Here is a 23,529-nt window from a genome sequence, read left to right on the forward strand (position 1 = left end):
ACAGTCACCTACAGGAAAAGTGTTGTTGCCATATATCAAAGGAATTACTGATCAGATGGGAAAGCTTATGGAAAAGCATAACCTTCAAGCAGTATTCAGACCCACCCGAAAAATACAACAGATGCTACGATCAGCAAAAGACAGCAGAGACCCCCTCACCTCTGCAGGAGTATACCGTATACCCTGCAGCTGTGGACAAGTTTACATCGGGACCACAAAGCGTAGCATCCAGACAAGAATAAAAGAACATGAAAGACACTGCAGACTTGGACAGCCTGAAAAATCAGCAGTGGCTGAACATAGCCTAACTCAAACAGGGCACAGTATCTTATTCCAGGACACCAAAATACTGGACAACACTTCCAACTACTTTGTCAGACTGCACAGGGAAGCCATTGAAATCCACAAGCTTAAGCAAAACTTCAACAGGAAAGAAGAAACCTTAAGAATGAACAGAGCATGGGCTCCAGTTCTGAAAAACACCAGGCCAACAAAACACTCCACACCCGACAATAGCCCTGCAGAGAAGATTAGCACATCAAGCACCAATCCATATGCAAAAGAACCTCCTCAGGTTACAGTGAAGCCTCCCACCATTAGCATTCCACACCCTGGGAAACTCTTACAGAATGACTCAGCTCAACCCCACCCCTCCTGAGTAGATACAAATGACCTACATCTTTTCCACACTGTGACACTGAGAGATCTCTGTCTTTTGGTGCTACACCTCTGAAGATGCCAGCCACAGCTGCTGGCGAAACGTCAGGAACTACAATGCCAAGACCACGGCAATACAGCCCGGAAAACCCCCAACAACCATTGTATTTCAGTTGTTGATAACAAAAATCCATCTGCACTCACCAAGCTATTTAGATGGCAGTAAACAGTGCTATTTATAAAACAAGCAAACAAGCCAGTTTTTTATTTTATTTGGGAAACATCTGTGTGATTTGAGGACAGAATGTGGTATATTTCTTTATACTTCACCTCTGGCCTTATAGAAGCCTACCTTTCTAAGGTTTAGGATTTAGGACTTTATAAAAATGTGGTTAAATGAGAAGAAACTCAGTTCTATTTCAAGTATTAACTTTGTTTTCTAAAAAAAATTGTTGCTGGCATTCTAGAACACAAAACCCAAGGGAGCCTCCCAGTTTTATGAATTTCTTATTGTATTGTTATTTATTGCACTTGAGCACTTTGCACTTTTGAACAATATAAAATTGACTTTGTATGTATTCTCCTCCCAGTTGTGTTTTTTGTGCTGGCATTCTAGAACAAGCTGATCTTTCATTCTGCTTGTTAGTGTATAGGTACCGTGGCTTGCTTTGGCCAAATTAATATCAGTGTCCCAGCATAACACTTCATCATCATTGCTTATATTCTTGGTGAATTTGATTCCAGGTAAATGGTCCAGGTCCTTCCAGCCTTGTAAAATAAAATGGAAATTTGTAAATATTTCCATTGCATGATGTCATCTGATAGCACCCCAGGAATATCTGATTTAAACATTGCAGTTAAGATTCTTGAGTACTTTGCAAGTTATGACTAGCCTGAAATATGTGTGTAACGGTGAATTTTTTCAAATTTCTTTACTACAATATTACTATTTAACATCTTCACTAATCTTTCTTCTGCTTTCCTCTTGGTTCGTTTCAATTATTTGCCCGATATGTAATTGGTGAGTGTAATTCTTGAATAATGTCAAATGTTCTATATGCAAACACTTGAATGTATTTAATTCCCGCCAAAATGGTTGAAAAAACAAGATGGAAAAAGATTGGATTGGATTTCAATAAGTTGTTGAGTCTGCAAAAGATCATTCTTCACTGATCCCAACACTATTATATAAGCATATTTTATATTTATAAAGCCACTAGTTTGGAATAGTAGCTGAGCTATTTCAATCATGTTCAAAGGCTTAGGCATAGACAGTGGGTTCTTGTGACTTTGAACAGATCTCCATACCATATTATAAATTATGTCTGAAATGTCACTGAGTGTCATAAGTACCATATAACATAGTTGTTTGCTATTAACCAAATGCAAGCACACAGGCCGTTTTGGTGTGTGCAACTAGTTGCAAAATTCTTTTTCTTGAAGACAGTGGCTAAAATCGGGAGAGTCTTTGAAAGCTACTCAAGCTTAAATAGGGTTAATGTAGTATAGTGAGCTGAGTTAGGCCAGTGTTTGTGAACTAGGTTTCAGGATTCAATATTTTTAGCTCTCTGGCATCTGGCAAACTGCTTTTTGTCACCATTAGCCCCATTTCTGAGAATGGGGTGGATAATGATCCACTTTACAGGGTTATAGGGATTATAGAGAATGTATGTGAAGCACCTTAAGCCCTTATGAGAGTGCCTTATAAATACAAATGCTTAAAGTGTACAATACATGTATTAAGCAAGAGTATCCCATCTTGCATTTTCAAAGGCGTAATTATTTCAGTCTTCAAAAAGTTCAAGTCTGGTGAATTAAATGGGCTTATGATGGCATTGCAAAGAACTTAGAGGGTAACAGCCAGTGCTGAGAACTTTATATTCTTTGGAAATCTGAAATACCTGCATATTTGTACTCTACAGTTTGCCTATGATGGGTGGCAAATATTTAGTATATATTCTCTACACTTTTCAATCTGTGTTCAGTTTTGAGGGTTAACATATTCTTTGAAAATGAATGCTGGAATCTGAAGATTCCTTTCAGTTGTTATAGACCAAGGGAAATATTAAAAAGAGTTGCATGGTACCCACAGTTTGTCTTGTACACTTGAAACCACAGTTTCCATTTCATAAGCTTGCATATGTACATGAAATTTGTAATGTAAGTTATAGATGTATCTTCAATTATTAATATATGCTGGTGTCATATATACACATACTTGAATGTATTGAAGCTACACTGGTATGTCCACTGTGACTGTACAACATGACCTGCTAGATATATATATAGCAATCATCTGCTTCATTTTTTAGTCATTGTGCAGTTTTATGCAGCGCTGTTTTCTCCATATGCATGTAGACACAGTGATAATTGAAGTATGTGAAACTAGAGTTTTTATGAAATGAGTATTCTTTTTAAAAGTGTTGTGTTTGAAAAGATTGATGCTATTTTTTTAACCATGTGCTAAGAATAAGTATGTGTAATATATGTATATGATCTATCTTATTTGTTAATGCATCACTGCTTTGGGTAAAAGCAAGGTCTGTTGCATGACTGCTCTCTGTGGTTGCTGTCCCTCTACCCCTTCCCGTTCTCAGTAATTACTTTTGCTACTTTTTCAAAAAGAATGCCTTATAATGGGCCTTCTTTCTAACCCTGCACAGAAAAAAATACCCAAACCCTTAACAGACACATTAGTAGAAACAAAGTGCTTTTAACACTGAACAAAAACTAGCTCATTAGTAATAGACTACAAGTTTAAAACTTGATTCATAATAGTACATATGTAAATTGGTAGTGTTCTGAAAGTAACTATAAAATTTATACATATTCCTTCCTCACAGGCTGGAAAGCTGAAGGATGGTGCACGTTCTGTGACCAGAACAATTCAGAATAATTTTTTTGATAGCTCAAAGCAGGAAGCCATTGACGTTTTGTTGTTGGGGAATACCTTAAATAGTGATTTAGCAGACAAAGCACGGGCTCTCTTAACCACCGGCAGTTTACGTGGTATGTTTTTTTTCCTCTAGGTTCTTAATCTACATGGCAACAAATTAATAAGATGTAGGTTGGATCCAAAGGTGCACTTCCTCTTGAAGAAGAGGTTTTTATTTACAGAAGTCCTGTTTTATACTTTGTGTTTGAAGAATGTTGCACAAAAAAAGTAAAATACAATCAAAAACATGTTCTTGTGCTTGCACGAGTTCTTGCAGAGACATGAGGACGGCTGTGAAACTTCTTGACAAACTTTGCCACTAGTGCTTGCAAAAACATTAGTGGGGAAGTGCTGCATCTGTTTTCCTTCTATTGTACTTACTTGGATCCAACCCTATACATTCTTTGTGTTCAAGTACCTCTTCAGCGTATTAATGTCATTGTAATAGCAGTATGTTTATAAATAGCCTGCTATGCTTTACTAATACAATTGGATGACTTCTCTGGAAGAGTCCATTAGGCTAAAGGAACAACTGTTTTCATAATACATTTTTAGAGAAAAGCTAGATTAATCAGACCTACATGTACTGCTTCATAAATGTATTACTAAATATCTTTAAAAATGGCTTGTCTATGCCTTAAGTCTTCAATATTATCTTGCATTCAGGATCTGAGTGATAACTGTAAAATGAGTTTATGCTTGTGAAACTCTTTTGTTAACAACTGGTGTTACAATGCCAATATGCAGTAGTATGAAATAATTTGATGGCTAGAACTGGGCAAGTGCTCTCAAATTCTTAGACCTTAGGAATAAGAGTTGGAATTTTGTTGCAACTTGATCCATTTGTTGCAAATTATATTGTAGAAACAGTGTCTCTAAAATTTCACCGTAGCTTGATAATGAAATCATACAACTAATTTTTTCTTTTCTCTTTACTGCATTCATAGTTTCAGAACAGGCATTACAATCAGGTATAGTATAGTACCCATAAGTACCTGGGCTGTTTTGTTATGTTAAATTTCTCTTAGATTCTCCTGTACACTTTCCAGACTAGAAAAAAATCTCTGTTCTATATCCTCTGTCTCATATATGCACGTGTGTGACCATGCACACCACAGTGCAAATTGCACTTTTCTGTCCATTGTGCTATGAAATGGGTGAGAGAAGAGCAAGTAAGAGAATGAGGGAGTCTTCCCATTGTTAACACACAGCTATGTTTCTGTCTTTCATTTTCCTGAGCTAAGCAGTGGCTTGTTGGAAAGACGAGCAGAAAGGGCAAGAAAGGGTTGTTTGAAAAGTTAGATGTCTATTTCTTTTGCACATGCCACTGTCTCTTTTACTAGCACAGTTTCGAAAGTTGCAGAGAAGTGGGAAAGATTAATGGTTTTCCATTGAGGCAGAGCACACTAAATTGTGTTAGGTGGCTGGATTTGGTACTCAAACATAACAAAAGTAGAATTCTTTCATTGTGTAGACAAGGAAGACTGTTACAATTAACTTTAGCATGAAGATGCTTCCTTTTAGCACAGATGTACATATTCTTTATACTTGTTTACAAAAATCTCAACACAAGTGCTCAAAATAAATCCATAAACATATAATTAAACTATAAGCATATAATTTTTTTTATCTTAGCTTCAGTAATTTGTATAATTTATTCATTTAGAACTTAAAAGACACAGGAGAAGGCAGAGACTGAGAACAAGAGAACAGGGTGAAACATAAAAACCAGAAGCCTATACCTTGCCTCAACTCTCCTTTTTGGTTGAGTTATGACATGCATTTTCAGCATGCTTTATGCAAATTGGAGGCCTAGAAAAATGTCTCAGAAATAACTACTTTCTGGCTTGTGTTAATTGTTTATCTTTTGTTGTTTACTGTCAACATTAGGTTATAGCTGGGTTTTATTTTAAAACGGATTTAGTTGGCACAGATATTGTTACAGGATTGGTGCAGGTAGTTACTTGTGTAGTTGCAGTAGCTGTTACAGGCAGGATTATTGTAACTGTGTGCTGTAGGAAATGCCTCTTAGACTGTAACCGTTCCTTACTAAGTACCATTTTCCTGGTGCTTTACAAATGAAAATGCAAGTCCAGAATGCACATCTGAAGAAAATAATTCTGTGCAAGGTATCTCACACAAGTTTCAGATACTATTAAAATACACCCAAGTTACAGTAGTAACCTATACAGGAAACAGTAATTTTTAATAGAATAGCACTTAACAGTTTGGTATCTGCTCACAGCACCATTGTATTCTTTGCTCAAAAGAACACGAGAGCCCTTCTGAATCAAACTATAGGTCCTTCTGGTCTAGCATCCTGTCTTATATAGTGGACAACTGATTTTACTTACTTATTTTATTGAAAATATTTATATGCCACCTTTTCACCCAAAATAGAGTCTCCAAAGGGGGAACAACGAATAATTAAAATATTAAAATTACATTTAAGATACATATATAAATACAGTAAAAACATATCAACAAATGACCCAAAACCCCACATACACACACAACACCAGGGAGGAGGGCCAATAAGAGTTTACTGGGGGTATGCAAAATGAAACAAAAAAGTCTTCACTTCCTTGTGGAAGACAATGACAGAGGGAGACTGGTGAATCGCCTTGGGGAGGGAGTTCCAGAGTTTTGGCCCCATGACCAAGAAGGCCCTTTTATTGGGTTGCCTCCCATCTGGCCTCAAGACAGGTTTCCAAAGATGACCATAGTTGATGGGTAAATTCATATGAGAGAAGGTGGTCCTTAAGGATACTATGGAGGGCCAACAACAGGGCATAGAGGCTGTGGCTTTCCCCTGATACTACCTCCTAGTACTGGTGTTTAGACGTTTACTGCCTGTGAATAGATCCAGAGGAGTTAGCTGTGTTAATCTGTAGTAGCAAAATCAAAAAGAGTCCAGTAGCACCTTTAAGACTAACCAACTTTACTGTAGCATAAGCGTTCAAGAATCACAGTTCTCTTCATCGGATGCATCTGACGAAGAGAACTGTGATTCTCGAAAGCTTATGCTACAGTAAAGTTGGTTAGTCTTAAAGATGCCACTGGACTCTTTTTGATTTTGCCTGTGACTGTGAAGGTTCCCTTCAGTCCCATTAAAACAATTTCAGAGCCAGATCCTAATATAGATTTCATCGTTGCTTGTAGCAAATGTAAAACATAGGCAAAGAAGATGGATGGGCTGTGCAAGCCCTGGTTGCTTCGGGTTTCCTGCTTCAGGTTTACTCGAACCGGGAAACAGCTTTGGGTAAAGTGTATTTCCGAAGCCGCAATACAGCTTCGTAAAGCTTCGGGTTTGCCTTGGAAAGATTTGGGTGTCAATTTCACTTCCGGCTTTCGGGTGCCCTGGGGGGGGGGCAATTTCTTTCCAAGGCAAACCAAACTTAGTGGAGACCTTCTCCTCCCTCTTCTCTAACAACCCCCCAAGTTTCAGAAAGTTTAGACTTTGGGGGGCCATGTTATGGCCACCCAAAGACGGTACCCCCATCCTCCTCCATTCGCCATTATTCCCTATGGGAAAAACAGGCAACCTTTCTAGGTTGCTAGGGGTGCCATTTTGCAAGCAAAATGCACCCAAATTTCAGGGGCCCTTCTCCTACCTTTCCTCCCACCCCCCACCAAGTCTCAACCTGCTCCCACTTTGGGGGACCATTTTATGCTGTAAAGAGTGGGCAAACCCTCTGGGCCTGGTTCTGGTGCTGATAACAGCCACACAGTACCCCAGAAGCTCTCCCAGAGTAGTATGCCCCGCCTGTTTATACCAGATTCACAGGTTTCAGGGTCCTTAGCTGGAAGCCCTTGTGCACAGCAAGCAGACACTCAAGACACAGGAAGGATAATTATTTATTAGCTCAAGAGAACAGTCAAATTAACCATACTCACTCTTGAGGCAAAGCAATGGCAATAAAAAAAAGAGCTTGACCTAATCTGAGCTAAAACAAAGCCCACTAGACAAATAGGTACCCAACCTCCATGCTCCTGTGATTCAGCCTCTTCCTCCTTTCTTTTCGATCCACCCCGCCTTTTCTTAAGCCTGGGGGAGGAGCCACCTAATCAAGGACAACCACCAGGTGTACTTAATTAGCCACTTATCCACTGTTCTAGACATATGCCCCCCCCCCCAAAGAAGGTGCCCCTATCCTCGCCTTCTCCATTATTTCCTATGGGGAAAAATGAACAGGCTTGTGTGGCTAGGGGTGGCATTTTGCATGCCCCCACCAAGGCTCAACCTGCTCCCACTTTGGGGGGCCATTTGGGGGGGGGGCTAACCCTAACCCCCCAGCAGCCCCACACAGAGCCCCAAAGACACCCTCCCCAACATTCCTACACTTGCCCCTACCCCAAGAGCAAGCTGGCCAGCCATCTCCCATTCCCTATGATGGGAACTTTTAAACTCTCTTTCCCAGGGCAATTATGCACATCCCAGAGGTGCTATAATGGAGGGCACACTCCTGAGTGCAAGCTTGTCCCTGTGAAAGCACACCTGAACCACAGACACCCTCTCCAAAATTCCCCCACCACCTACAGAGAGGGCTGGCCAGCCCGTCCCATTGTTCGGTATGATGGGAACTAACCTAACACCAAGGAACAAAACCACAAACACATACTGAATAAAGTTTAAAATCTTTATTTTTCAACCTCAGTTACAGAAAAAAGGCACAGTAGTGTGACCCAGCACACCATTCCCCCCCCCCACCCCAAAGGAACACAACTCACTACACACCAGAGAATCTGAAAAACACAGTTACATGCAAAAAATCTTTATTTCCTGTTGGGATTCAAGTTACACAGCATGAACACAACACCGAGGGCATCGCAGCTGCCCCCCCCACCCCAAAGGAACACAACTCACTACACACCAGAGAATCTGAAAAACACAGTTACATGCAAAAAATCTTTATTTCCTGTTGGGATTCAAGTTACACAGCATGAACACAACACCAAGGGCATCGCAGCCGCCCCACCCCACCCCAAAAGAACACAACTCACTACACACCAGAAAATCTGAAAAATGCAGTTACATGCAAAAAATCTTTATTTCCTGTTGGGATTCAAGTTACACAGCATGAACACAACACCGAGGGCATCGCAGCTGCCCCCCCACCCCAAAGGAACACAACTCACTACACACCAGAGAATCTGAAAAACGCAGTTACATGCAAAAAATCTTTATTTCCTGTTGGGATTCAAGTTACACAGCATGAACACAACACCGAGGGCATCGCAGCTGCTCCCCCCACCCCAAAGGAACACAACTCACTACACACCAGAGAATCTGAAAAACACAGTTACATGCAAAAAATCTTTATTTCCTGTTGGGATTCAAGTTACACAGCATGAACACAACACCGAGGGCATCGCAGCTGCCCCCCCACCCCAAAGGAACACAACTCACTACACACCAGAGAATCTGAAAAACGCAGTTACATGCAAAAAATCTTTATTTCCTGTTGGGATTCAAGTTACACAGCATGAACACAACACCAAGGGCATCGCAGCCGCCCCACCCCACCCCAAAGGAACACAACTCACTACACACCGGAGAATCTGAAAAATGCAGTTACATGCAAATAAACTTTATTTCCTGTTGGGATTCAAGTTAATCTGAAAAACACACACACACATACCAGGAAACACTCCTCCTCCCCTCCTCTAACCTTTTAAAATTTTAGCTTGGGGTAGACACACAAACACACACACACACACACAAAATGTAGAAAAAAAATATTTTTTTTAAAAAAATCCCACCCAGTCAAGCCCCTAATCCTCCCCTCCCCACACCCACCAAGACAATCCCCCCCAAGAAAACTTAAATTACTTTAAACAGGTACAAACTCCCTCCCCCAACCAACAACAGTAAAAATGAATCAAGAAAAAATTCTGAAAAAATTTAGAAAATTAAAAAAAAAAATCACTCCCACCCAGTCAAGCCCCTAATCCTCCCCTCCCCTCCCCACACCCACCAAGACAACCGCCCCCCCTGAGAAAACCCTGTGAGTCATTGACTCGCTCACCACTACTGCAGTCCAGCTATGGTCAGGCGACAGGCAGGAATTCAATGGAGGAAGTCCTCTTCCACAGCAGAGATGAGATGCTCGACCAGCCACAGCAGCAGCGGGAGTCTCTCAAGTCTCTCAGTCTCTAGGAAAGAGCAGAATGGAAACTGGTTATTAAATAAGTATATTAACTCTTTAAAAACTACTTCTAAATTCTAACCCATCAGTCCCAAAGTGTAGAAGCCAGAGTAAAAAACTAGGCCAAAGCCTTGGCACACACCAGGGAAGCCACCCACTGTAGAAATGAAAGGCAGGCACAGTAAAAAAAACTTTAAACAGAGCAGCAGTGGGCCAGATTCAAGTTAACCCCCCACCACCACCACTTAGGCCAAAGCCTTGGCATACACCAGGGCTTGGCATGAGTCTGCCCCTGGGAAGCCACTGTTAAATTTAAAAAATAAAAATAAAATGCAAACTTAAAACAAATCCTTTCCCAAACCCATTGCCCCCCAACCACCCCCTCCCCCAAAGATCAAAGAATCTTGTGAATCAGTGAGACTCACTTACCAGTGAGATGCAGGGCCAGTCAGCAGCACTCCGCAGCAGGGTCCTCTTCCAATTTCTGTCCAGGCAAGCTGCTCTCTCAATGTCAGGGTAAATTGGAAGATTCTTAAAGGGAAGCCTCCAATTTATAGCCCTGCACTGCAGCATTTTAAAAAAGACACTCTCCTCCCAGAGAATCCCCATTGGCTGGGCTGGAAGGAGAATGCTACTGCAGGATTGGCCACTCCTAACCCCTCCTCCCCCTTGCACTCATTGCAAAGTCTGCAAACAGTGCAAAGAATCCCTCCAAATGTGCAGGTTTGCATTGGCAATGGAGATCAGCAGCAGCAAGCAAAAGCTCCCGCCATGTTTTCAGGGATGGGAGGGGAAAGGAGGAGGTTAGAGTGAGTCACTCACTACTACTCCCCCTCCCCTCTCCAAAGCTGGAGCTGGAAGCCTTGAATAGGCTTCAAAACATTGCCCTTTTTTTTTAGCACGGGAAGCTTTTGCTTGCTGCTGCTGATCTCCATTGCCAGATGCAAGCTAAAAAAAAAAAGCGCTTGTGTGGCCGCTCCGAAGCGACACGAATCGCTTTGGGTTGCTTAGCTTCGGTATTTCCGAAGTGGGGCCATCTTGCTGGCCCCGCTTCGGGAAATTCCGAAGCTACATGAAGCGGGTCGCTTTGGGTAACTTTATCCAAAGCGAAACCCGAAGCGACCAGCCCGATGACCATTGCCTGAGTATTACACTACCCATGCATACCCTAGGAAAGAAAGCAGCAGAACAAAGGCTAGGAGCTCATTTTCAGATCTTTGCTGTTGACATTTCCTCTCTTTTTTTGTAATATGTTTTTATTTGGGAAAACTGCTGTTGAAGTTTCCATCACAGGCTGGCAGAGACCCACAATCTGTTTCAGGACTCCTAGGACGGATCACATTTCTCCTTTCCTGTTCCCTGGCTGATTGAGGACAATAAAGAAGATTGACATAAAATGAGATCTGTAGGGTCCATGCATCAAATACCTTTTTCTCCGTGAAAATAGCTGAGCTGGAGACAGCTCAGATTAAGTAACGTCTATGCCTCCCTTAATTTTAAGGTTTCTCGCCACCAAGATCTAACGAGTTATCAACTTTTCAACTAATAACATACCTTCAATATAATATAGCAGTAATTTGTAAATACCATGTGCTAGTTTACTTGACATTTTGGATGTGAGTTTTAAAAAATCTGTACCTTTGAAAAATGGACTTTAGCTTTGGGCAAAATGGCCAATTTCCAAACAGTGGTCATTTTAGTCTCTTCATGGAGCACAGGAAAAGCTTTTGATCCACTGATAAATCTCTTAAAATTATACTAGTGACCATGATATTTGAAATGGCAAAATACCATCTTTCTCCCTAACAGCCAGATACTGTTGGCCTGGATAACATTTTGAAAAATATTTGTAAGAAGCTAATTTCCCTTGGTGGAAGCAGCTAATCAACTACACTAAGGTTTGCATAAGCAACATCCTATTAATAGTCTGGTTTGCACAACAAAAAGAAATGGATACAAAACAACAACTAAGACTTAAACTTCTTTGCTGTAGCACAGGGAAGCAGTACTGCTATCAGTTGTTTAGATGCTCCAGACTTCCTGCTTTAGGGACGGGACTGGGATATTGTATATCTTATTTCTACCTTAGATGTCCCAATAATCTTTAAAGTAATCACTGTCAGTGGAAGACTAGCATAAGACTGATGAGTAAAAATGAACTATTAGCAATAAGACTCCCAGTATCAAAGGTTCTAAAATAATTTTTTAAAAAAAGAGTACCCTTAATTATAAAAGAAGGCAGTATCATTTGCCAAGGGGTCAGATATGAGAGAATTAGACTATATTTGTCAACTGGAACTAGTTTAAAGGAGACTGGCCACCATACAGTGTTCCTGGATCAGCTGATCCAGGGGGAACCTCTGTAATAACCCACAGATAGTTTTACCTATACCATGTCTGAACAGCTCATAGTTAGCTTTTTGTTTAAGATTATTTTTGGTTTTTCCTTTAACGATATTACCAACGTTTAGAAATTAAGTTTAGTTCTGCAAAGACTCCTTTATAGGAACTTGTTTATAATACATGCCCCCCTCCCCCAGGGATGTTTGTGTTGGAGCATTTAAAATGCTGTGTTTTTCAACCTAGAGAAAGGGTTAAAGTTGGGTGACTGTACCAATGTCTGTGTGGAACTTAGTCTGTCTCATGGTGACATATAGAATTTACCCTGGTTTATAGACTATAGAAGAATGGGTAGTAATATAATGTACCACCTAGAACTTTCTGCATGCAGGCATGAACACTCCATGTAATTTGAAAAGCCTCAGAGTGGTTCTTCAATGATATCTATTATTTTATTAGAAGTTATTAGAATCTACTTTTTCACATTATTAATACAGTTCATTAGAAAAATCAATTTATATAATTATGTAATTTATGTACAACAAATTGTACCTTGATTGGCAAAACTGTCTTTTGAGTAACAGTGTATATAAAGTATCCTTTCAGAGAAATAATTTGGATGCTGAGGAATAACAGCTTTCAGAAACAGTTTGTTTTTATATAGGTATAAATGGAAGGCACCAAGAAGTCTGTTTCATATATTATTAGGGAGCTTGGTCTCAGATAATATGGAAAACTTTCACTTGAAAAGTAGATTGAAATGTGCTAAATAAACATATTTGCCTGTTTGAATGCATTGCTATTCAGTAATTGTTGAAGCTCACAGCTTTTGAAAAAGTGGCTATGGCTTGTTGGCTTGAGGGATTCTAGAATATTGTTTACAAGAAATGTTGCTATGCAAGCAAGTGACCTTTAATATTTTGTAGCCTCAGCAAAGATACTGAAGAGCATGTGTGAGAACTTTTATAAGTACTCAAAACCCCAAAAAATTCGAATTTGTGTTGGAACATGGAATGTCAATGGTGGGAAGCAATTTCGAAGCATTGCCTTTAGAAATCAGACACTCACAGATTGGCTTCTAGATGCACCAAAAGTAGCTGGCATCAGTGAATTTCAAGGTGAGGATTATCCATTTTGTTTGTGTTTTTACATGTTCTGATTTGCAGTCACTCCACTGGCTTCCCATCAGTTACAGGGCTCAATTCAAGGTATTGATTATCACATATAAAACTCTTCATGACCTTGGTCCAACATATCTACAGGACCGCCTCTCTCTCTGTTTTCCACCAAGGCAGCTTCACTCATCTGAACAGGGCCTTCTGCAGGTGTCACCTTGCATATGAACAAAATCAACAGCTGTTTGTACATGAGTATTCTATGTGGTGGTCCCCACCTTATGGAATGGTCTACCTGAAGAGGTCAGGAAAGCTCCAGTTCTCCTGGCTTTCTGCAAACGATGCAAAACTGAATTATTCAAGAGGCTTTTTTTACTCAGGCTGTAACAAAGTGGTTTCAGAGGGATGCATCAGTAGAGGGATACGGCCCATAGTCTTTACTACTGTATGCTACTGTACGCTATCTGTTGCTTTGGGTGTGGTCCTACTGGGTAGTTCTAGGCTGTTTTATGTTTCATTTATCAGTCTTAGAACGGCTTGTGCTCTGTTACAGCATTTCTTCTCTGTATGGGATTTCTGCTGGTTTAAAATGTTTGCAAATTTACATTTGTAGACCCTATTACATTGTTTATTGAAATATCCTTGAAATTGACTGTGCTAACTTATATTATAATCCACCTAGAGTCTCAGTGGGAAAGGTGGACTATAAATAACGTAAGTAAAATAGAGTCACCAAATTTTATGTTTAACTTTAGATCGAAGGAGCAAGCCTATTGATATTTTTGCTATTGGATTTGAAGAAATGGTAGAACTAAATGCAGGAAACATTGTGAGTGCCAGGTAAGTGAGATTGCCATATAGCAAATACAAATAATTTAAGCAGCTGTGGTTTAAAATTTGAGAGAAGTTGTTAGAATATGTAATTTTATTGCTGTACTAAACATCTGGAATCTAATTCTTGAACAACTGATACCTGTCCCCTGATAAGGCCCTGCCTAGATTTAGAGAACTAGGCCATAAGCTCTGCATGCTTAGTTAAAGCTATCCTTGGCACTTTTGTAAAACATTCCAAGTTCTTTAGAGCAGTTTGTATTGTAGTAAAAGTGGAGGCTCAGAGAGGAGGAGCCCAGTTGCCATATTATAGCCTTAATGAGAATACTGTCTCCCCTCAAAGTCAACTCAAGAGACTCCAGCTGGTACAAAATGCTGCAGTTCATTTACTCCCAGGAGCTAGACAGAGCATGCGTATCACTCCCATTCTTCAGTCACTCCGTTAGCTACCCTTCAGTTACCAGGCTCAATTCAAGGTCATGACTATCACATTCAAAGCCCTTAATGACTTTGGCCCCTCATATCTATGCAACAGCTTCTCTCTCTATGTTCCAACATGGCAGCTTCACACATCTGGGCAGGGCCTTCTGCAGATACCACCCTGCAGTTGGGTAAAATCAGCAGCTGCTCATACACATGCTTTCTCTATAGTAGCTCTCACCTTTTGGAACAGCCTGCCTGAGGAGGGCAGGAAAGCTTCTACTCTCCTGACTTTCTGCAAACTATGCAAAATTGAATTATTCAGGAGGACTTTCTACCCAGATTTTAGGGCTGTCATAAGACATAGCTCAGAGAGCTGCCTTGATAGGGAAAGGACTGTACACTATGCTATTGGGTACTGTCTGCTGAGGTATATATGCACCTACTAGGGAGTTTTCACATTGCTATACATGCCATGTAAATTAGTTAAGCTCTTGGCCTTATGCTTGTTTTCAAATTTTCTGTTAATATATATGCTCACCAAGTCTCCTAGCTGTTATTCATTATTATATTTTATTCAGTGAATGTCCTAGCTGTTGGTTATATTGAATTTCACTTGCACTGTGTAATCCTCCTTGGATCTCAGTGAGAAGGTGGACTATAAATAAATAATAATAATAACCAAAATAGTATTACCATAGACAGTTCCCATTTTACAGCCCTAAAGCAGTAAGATGAAATAATTGTAGAACTGCAGACTTAATTGCAGACTTTAAAAATCATGGTTCTGCTCCATGTATGTTGACAAATCCTGCTACCCTTGTCTTTCAATCACACAAATATAACCTTTATTGGCATGTCAGAGTGAAAAAGGTACATTAAAATTAGTTGATAGCTTTCCTGATACAGATTGCAGATAGAAGAAAACTAACCACGTTAGCGGTTATAGAAAGGTTGTGACCAGATAAAATCGCTGGACCTTGACATTATCAGAAAGGCCGCACCATGAATAAAGAAGGGAGTTCAAAAGTTTGTCTCGGATCTTAGAATAAAATAAACAGTATAATAGAACATGGGAAACAGATTCAATGACACCCATGCCACAAGGGCATTTTCTGAGTTCATAGGGGTCCCTTGACATCTGCCAACAAAAATGGCCGAAGGCAGTATGTTGAATCTGGCCAGCATTAGTGCCCTTCTTTGATGGGGATCAGTTAGGGAGCAGAAATAGGTGGCTAACTGGCCAGATGGCAGAGGCAGTCCCAAGTGAATTGGGGAACAGGTTTTCCTAGCTGCCTTGGTCAGGCACTGAAACTGAATGTCTAAGAGCCTCCGTTTAATTGTCTGAAATGCTGTTGGAACAGATGCAAGGTAAAGTGGTTCTAAAGATGTATCCATACACCTAACTTTTTTGTGGATTAGTTCCAACCACTTGAATTCGTGGAAATCTGAGAGCATTAGAAAAGTAAAGGAATTTGCGTCAGAATTCAATAGAAGGTGAAGCCAGAATTTGATTGTTAGTAGCCAGGCCCAAGTTTCCAACAACATCTGTCCGGTTTCAAGACAGATTGCAGCGTATGGGACATAGTTAGGAAGACCCAGAGTTTTCCGTAGGAAATAAGATTGTACCCCCTCTATTGAGTGATTGACTGCACTAATGCATATGGGCACTCCATAAAGGAGTTGAGAGCTCAATTTGGCATTAAAGGCTTTTAAAGCCATGGGAACGTACCTATTGCCTCTCAGATAGAAAAATCGGGTGATAGCGGCTGCACTATTTCTTGCTACATTGATAACACCTTTGCGGTGTGTAGCCCATCCCCCCTTGTAGAAAAAGTTAATCCCCAGATATTTAAAAATTTTTACCTGCTCAATAGGATTTCCTTGAATTGACCATGCAAACTGTTTCCAGGCTTTAGCAAAGACTCTGATCTTTGTTTTCTTATAGTTCAAAGTTAGCCTGTTGTTATTATAATAGGTCAAACATTGATGTAGAAGTCGCTTCAGTCCAATTTGAGAGCATCATCCGCATATAGGAGAATTGGAATATGGCAGTGGCCAATTTTGGGAAAATGACTGTCAATTTTGGACAGGGTAGGGGCCAGATCGTTTAGAAACAGATTAAACAATGAGGGGGCAAGAATGCAGCCCTGTTTGCCCCCTTTGCAAATTGGAATTTTAGAGGTTAGATTTCCTGAAAGGTTGAATTTAACCTGACAGCTAGTGTCTGTGTAAAGTTTTTTAACTAAAAAGAGTAGTCTGGGCTCCATGTTCATTCTGGCCAACTTATCCCACAGAAGATCTCTTGGGATTGAGTCAAACGCTGCTTTGAGATCTAGAAAGGCAGCGAAGAGCTTGTTACCCGGTTTCCCACTGTATTTAGCAAATAGGTGGGACAATACTATACAGTGATCCAAGGTAGATTTTCCTCGACAAAACCCTATTTGTTCTGGGCCTAGAATGTTATGGTCCCACATCCAGCCTTCTAGTTTGGTTAAAAGATATTTAGCATAAAGTTTACCAACTACTGACAGTAGGCTGATTGGCCTATAGTTATCGGGTGAAGACGGATCACCCTTTTTAAAAATGGGTACGATGATTGCGTTTGTCCATGACTTTGGCATTATTCCAGTGTTATTTATCATGGAAAACAGAGCTGCCAAGGGGTGAGCCCACCATTCAGGGTTAGATTTCAATAGTTCTGGGGTGACTGCATCGGGGCTCGGGGCCTTTTTTAGTTTGAGGTGTGAAATCAAAGTAATGACATCCTCCGAAGACATGGGAGGCCATTCAGGCATGATAGAGATTTTAGGCTCGATAACATTAGGGAAGCTAGCATCATCATCACTAAAAGGCTTAAGAAAATATGAGAACCAGGTTTGGGAAGGAATTGATGGTGAGGGTATTATTTTTGCCTGTGAGACGCCAGAAATTAAGGCCCAGAATTTTCCACTATTGTTTGACCTGACTGCCTCTATCATCCGTTCCCACTGATCCCTAGCATATTGAGACCTCTTAGCCTTGACTAAATCTGATAACTGTTGCTTAACATTAAAATATTCCTTCAATACGGAAGTTTTTTTGGGGGACCGAAAGTGATGATAAATGGAGTGAAGAGTGAATTTCAAATGTAAACATTCTCCATTATACCATGCATTATACTTGGGTTTATGTTTAGGAATCAGACTGGGAGTAGAATCAAGTAGAGAAATGAAATTCGAGACTAAAGTATCATATAAGGCTATAACCTCTACTGGGTTTGAAGAAGACATGAGCGAGGAACACAAATCTTTACTCGATTGCTCGGTAGTTAACTTCTGAGCTCTCTCTGTGAGGTTACGCGACCAAATGACTCTGGGGAGAGACTCAGAAAGCGATTCTTTAACTAGAGGAGCAGAGCCAGGATCAAGGTTATCTGGGGGTTGATTAAACCAACAAAGGGGAAATGATCGCTCTCCATACGAACATCAATGTAAAAGAGATCTACAAAAGCTTTAAAAGGTAGAGGGATTAAAATGTAATCTAAAATGTGTCTTTCAATCTATAGATCTCTCCTATTTCAATGTTGTTGCAGTTTGGCCATACTGTTCATTTTCTTTTTTCTGTTCCATTACCTGATGATTGTTTTGTCGTTGTCAAGAACCAGTTAAATCTTTCAAAAACTTTAATGACATTAATTTTAATACTATAAATACTAAATGAGTTTTTTTACATGTGGACAGCACAACCAACCAAAAGTTGTGGGCTGCTGAATTACAGAAGACTATCTCACGAGATTATAAATACGTTCTGCTGGCTTCAGAACAATTGGTGGGTGTCTGCCTCTTTGTATTCATTAGGCCTCAACATGCACCATTTATCAGGTCAGTGTAAAGATGCTGAAACAAATAATTCTGAGGGTTTAAAAAAAAATTAAATTAAAGTTTACAAGTGTGCATGATTTTTCGATGGTATTTTAAGCTATTTAGTTACCCAGTGTATTGTGTCAGGACTAGCCTTATTTCTAAGTGACAATATAAGATGTCATGGGGTAGAACTTTTGGTTCAACATTACTTTGCTTTCCCAGTGCCACCTTTTTATCTATTTTCACTCCCAGGGCCAGCTTATACATTCAACAGAAATCAAGTGCAAAGCTTTCATGTAACTATACCCCTTCAGGTGGAGTTGAAAACTCCACCTTGAACAAATTACACGAAGTCCAAATGATTCAATTTGGCCTTTTTACTGATGTGCATTTTACTTAGAGATGAATCAAAGTAGAGTGATGGTGCATTTTGCAACATTTTTATCCCCTTTGATCTTTCTGTCTTTCTTTTTCTCTTTTAATCTGTCTTTCTGCAGTTTAGAGAAGTTAGTGGAAAGCAGGTTACAAACATTGTGACTGTAGAAAATACATATAATATCCATTAAAAATTAAAACCAATAATAGCATAGGGCAATAAGATCCATTGAGGTGGTGGAATAATAGCGAAGGAAAGGGACCAACTAAGCATTTCCAAAAAATGTGGTTACCAGAGTAGTAGAATGAAACATTAAGCAAGATTAACATGAGTCAGGAGTAAATAAGCAGCTGTAGTGATATAAGCTATGGGTCACCTAGCCTAAATGAGCGTGAATGGGGCATTTCAAAGGGGGCTTTGTAGACTTTGACAATCAGAAAGTTTGGAAGAGTGGGAAAACAATTCTTGTCATTCAGGACCACCAGAGCCTGGGTAGTTGAAAGGAAGAATGCTTTAACAGGTTTGAACTAAGGGTGTCATACTAATAATCCATCCATGAATTAGATGCAAATTTAATTTTTGAATACTTGTAATTAAGAATGTTCAAAATGGCTTTATTAGCTCAATTTTATAATTAAAACAATACACAGAGGGTACATGGCCCCTATTACCTATCAACAGTTACAGTTCTATTCCAGTCCTCTGATCTCTCTGAAATTGTTCAGTTCTCCCTCTGAGGCGGAGGAAATCTTGGGTGATTCCCACCATCCAATCAGGGAGGCAGAAACTAACTTTCTTCCTCTTCCTGTCTAGCCTGTGGGACCACCCTCTCTTCAGTTCTATTCCTGCCTCCAGGGAGAGCAGTTTTTCAGCAGACTAGCTCTGCTGCCTTTTTTCTCTCTCTCTCTTATTTATCTTCCTTCTTCCTTAAACCATTCTTTATCTTACTCCTTAGTCCTTCTCCCATTTCCTCTTCTTTTACTCCCCTTGCCAAAGAAAGAAAAGAAGAGGACGATATGGTCTCTAGAGAGTCATCGGACTCTGAGGAAAGCTTCATGGAGGAGAATATGGGCTGTTCCCACGAAGCCATCCTACCGGCGGTGGGAACAGGCCCAGCCAGCACCAGCATGCCTCTGAGGCTGTATGGGTTCCCTGGTGAGGAGAATGTGGGCTGTTCCCATGGAGCTGTCCTACCAGCGGCGGGAACAGGCCCAGCCGGCACCAGCATGCCTCTGAGGCTGTATGGGTTCCCTGGTGAGGAGAATGTGGGCTGTTCCCATGGAGCTGTCCTACCGGCGGCGGGAACAAGCTCAGCCAGCACCAGCATGCCTCTTAGGCTGTGTGGTTCCCCGGCGAGGAAATGGCCTCAGAAGAGATGCAGGCCTCTAAACAGCCCCATCTTCCACAGAGGGAGCTTGTTAAAACAGTGCGCCTCTGTCAGCCAGCTGAGAACAGCGCCACCTGTGGAGCTCAGTTTTGGCAGGAAACAACTCAATGAGTGACTTCCCGCCTAATCTCAAAGGTGCGCTTGCCAATCTCCTGGCAGGAGAGACACGGCTGAAACATAATCCAGACACCCAGAGCTCCAGCCGACAAGCCCAGGAGGGCCACGTAAATGTTCCCCCGAGCGTGTTATACCTCCAGAATTCCTGTCAGCAATTAGACTGACTTATGAGGGAGGAAATCCTGTTACTTTGCCAGTCAGAAGCACCTTGGCCCTATAAAGATTCCAGGAATCTCCTCAGACCTGGCATCATGTGAATGTGCCCATGCCAATCTCCTGGCTGGAGATTTTACAGCAGGCCTTTTCCCTTTGGATGTAGCCCTGCTTTTACAGCAGGATCTAGCCCTGCCTTTCCCTGTCAGATGGGTAATGTATAAAGGGCACAAATTTGCTGGTGTCTTTGAACCTTTTAACTCTTAAGACTAACCAGGAGGGAGGAAATAGTGGTGTGATGTCTACCTCCTCCTCCTTCCATGAGTAAGGCTGTAGCTCCGTGGAAGAGCTTCTGCTTTGTATACAAAGGATCCAGGTTTGTTCCCCATTAACTCCAGTTTAAAAGATCAGGTAGATGAGGGGAAAAACTTCTTCCTGAGACCCTGGTGACCTGCTGCCAGTCTGAGGAGATAACACTGACCGATGGTCTGAGTCAGAATAAGGCAGTTTGTAATGTTTATCAGTCAGGGATCCCCATGGAGCAGGGGGAGCGCCCTCAGATAGAGTCTGTAATGACAAGGAGAAGGATGAATTCCTTCAGATGTGGAAGAGGAGGAAATATCCCTACCAGAACAGTCAGCCCAGCTGTCCGAATCTGAGGTCTACCAGTATTAACTATCTAAGACATTCTCAGCCTTAGAGCAGTAGAAATTACCCTTGGGGGAGTAGGACCCTTAGACTGGGAATACCAAATCTAGCCCAGGGTAACAAGAGTCTCTTCCTGGTGAAGGTTCCTCAGAAAAGGTCCTCCCATTTCCAGAATATTTGGGGAGAAGGTTCAAACCATATGCCAATTCGTTGTTGTGGGTTTTGCGGGCTGTATTGCCGTGGTCTTGGCATTGTAGTTCCTGACGTTTCGCCAGCAGCTGTGGCTGGCATCTTCAGAGGTGTAGCACCAGAAGAGAGATCTCTCAGTGTCACAGCGTGGAAAAGATGTTGGCAGGTCATTTATATCTACTCAGGAGGGGTGGGGTTGAGCTGAGTCATCCTGTAAGGGTTTCCCAGGGTGTGGAATGCTAATGGCGGGAGGCTTCACTGTATCCTGAGGAGGTTCTTTTGCATATGGATTGGTGCTTGATGTGCTAATCTTCTCTGCAGGGCTATTGTCGGGTGTAGAGTGTTTTGTTAGCCTGGTGTTTTTCAGAACTGGAAACCATGCTCGGTTCATTCTTAAGGTTTCTTCTTTCCTGTTGAAGTTTTGCTTATGCTTGTGAATTTCAATGGCTTCCCTGTGCAGTCTGACAAAGTAGTTGGAAGTGTTGTCCAGTATTTTGGTGTCCTGGAATAAGATACTGTGCCCTGTTTGAGTTAGGCTATGTTCAGCCACTGCTGATTTTTCAGGTTGTCCAAGTCTGCAGTGTCTTTCATGTTCTTTTATTCTTGTCTGGATGCTACGCTTTGTGGTCCCGATGTAAACTTGTCCACAGCTGCAGGGTATACGGTATACTCCTGCAGAGGTGAGGGGGTCTCTACTGTCTTTTGCTGATCGTAGCATCTGTTGTATTTTTCGGGTGGGTCTGAATACTGCTTGAAGGTTATGCTTTTTCATAAGCTTTCCCATCTGATCAGTAATTCCTTTGATATATGGCAAAAACACTTTTCCTGTAGGAGACTGTTTTTCCTTGGTTGTTTGATTCATCCTTGGTTTGACTGCTCTTCGGATTTCATTTCTGGAGTAGCCATTTGCCTGAAGTGCATGGTTTAGATGATTAATTTCCTCATTGAGGAAGTGCGGCTCACATATCCGTCTTGCGCGATCCACTAATGTTTTCATTATGCCTCTTTTCTGTCGGGGGTGGTGATTGGAGTTTTTGTGTAAGTACCGGTCAGTGTGAGTTGGTTTCCTGTAGACCTTGTGACCTAACTGAAAGTTTGCTTTGCGGATGACCAAGGTATCCAGAAATGGGAGTTTTCCCTCGATTTCTTTCTCCATTGTGAATTGTATGTTCCGGTGGATGTTGTTGAGATGATTCAAAAACCCCATCAATTCTTCCTCCCCATGGCTCCAAATGATAAATGTATCATCAGGCTAACAAAACACTCTATACTGGACAATAGCCCTGCAGAGAAGATTAGCACATCAAGCACCAATCCATATGCAAAAGAACCTCCTCAGGATACAGTGAAGCCTCCTGCCATTAGCATTCCACACCCTGGGAAACTCTTACAGGATGACTCAGCTCAACCCCACCCCTCCTGAGTAGATACAAATGACCTGCCAACATCTTTTCCACACTGTGACACTGAGAGATCTCTGTCTTTTGGTGCTACACCTCTGAAGATGCCAGCCACAGCTGCTGGCGAAACGTCAGGAACTACAATGCCAAGACCACGGCAATACAGCCCGGAAAACCCACAACAACCATCGTTCTCCGGCCGTGAAAGCCTTCGACAATACATCATACGCCAATTAATAATCCCCAAACTTGGTCCCAAAACAAAACGAAACAAACTGTACTCAGTACCTTTCTTTGCTATGAGTTGTTGCAGGTACCTGCGATGGAAACTCCAGTGGCTACACTTCAGTCATCTGGGCTCTGGTCAGAAGATGGGTAAGGATCAGTCAGAGACCACTTAGACAAGAGGAGAGAGGCCATGCTAACAAGAGCTCATGAGGCCGTGAACATGGCTATTAAGGCTACAGCTATTGTCTCAATTGCCTCAAGAGTGTCAGGAGTATGGATCTGGAAACTGATCCAACTCCTCCTGTATAACAATAGCTGCCCCCATTGATGGGGCAAACAGAAACGTAAGGGCCAATACCTTCAAGACAGACGTCATCCTGGATACATTTACCTTTTTCTTCCAGGATTATGGTCTTGACAGCAGTAACAAGCTGGCACGCTTGACTAAGAGCATGGCCAGCAGATTCACACTCTAAAAATATCGTCCTGGCTTACCTCTTTCAGAGAGACAAGCTATTTGGGGATGCCCTGGGAAAGATCTAGATTGAGACCTAGGACAGAAGAATGTGTTGCCAAAAACACTCAATCTGAGAGGTGATCCATTGGCCCTCAGCCTTTTATTCACAACACACACTACTAAGGTCCAGACAAGATTCCAAATGACCATCCTGGGGTTAATCTAGGCAGCCCTTTAATAAGGGGGGTCCTTTCAAGACCCCACTTGTAGTATAGTGGTTAA

At 41.3% G+C, this 23,529-nt stretch overlaps 1 protein-coding gene across 2 annotated transcripts in view; it reads left to right on the plus strand.

Moving 5' to 3' along the window:
• The window catches only part of SYNJ1 (synaptojanin 1), a 151,325-nt gene that overhangs the window by 57,735 nt on the left and 70,061 nt on the right, over nt 1-23,529 (plus strand). The window contains exons 12-16 of one of the 2 annotated variants that reach the window (XM_054974778.1): nt 3,501-3,666; nt 4,540-4,563; nt 13,008-13,199; nt 13,952-14,036; nt 18,170-18,310. In XM_054974778.1, coding sequence (XP_054830753.1) covers nt 3,501-3,666; nt 4,540-4,563; nt 13,008-13,199; nt 13,952-14,036; nt 18,170-18,310 — 608 coding nt within the window. The remainder of the gene's footprint in view (nt 1-3,500; nt 3,667-4,539; nt 4,564-13,007; nt 13,200-13,951; nt 14,037-18,169; nt 18,311-23,529) is intronic. The other variant, XM_054974779.1, reaches the window with a different exon arrangement.

The sequence above is a fragment of the Eublepharis macularius genome, chromosome 3 (genome assembly GCF_028583425.1).
Source record: "Eublepharis macularius isolate TG4126 chromosome 3, MPM_Emac_v1.0, whole genome shotgun sequence".
Lineage (NCBI taxonomy): Eukaryota > Metazoa > Chordata > Lepidosauria > Squamata > Eublepharidae > Eublepharis > Eublepharis macularius.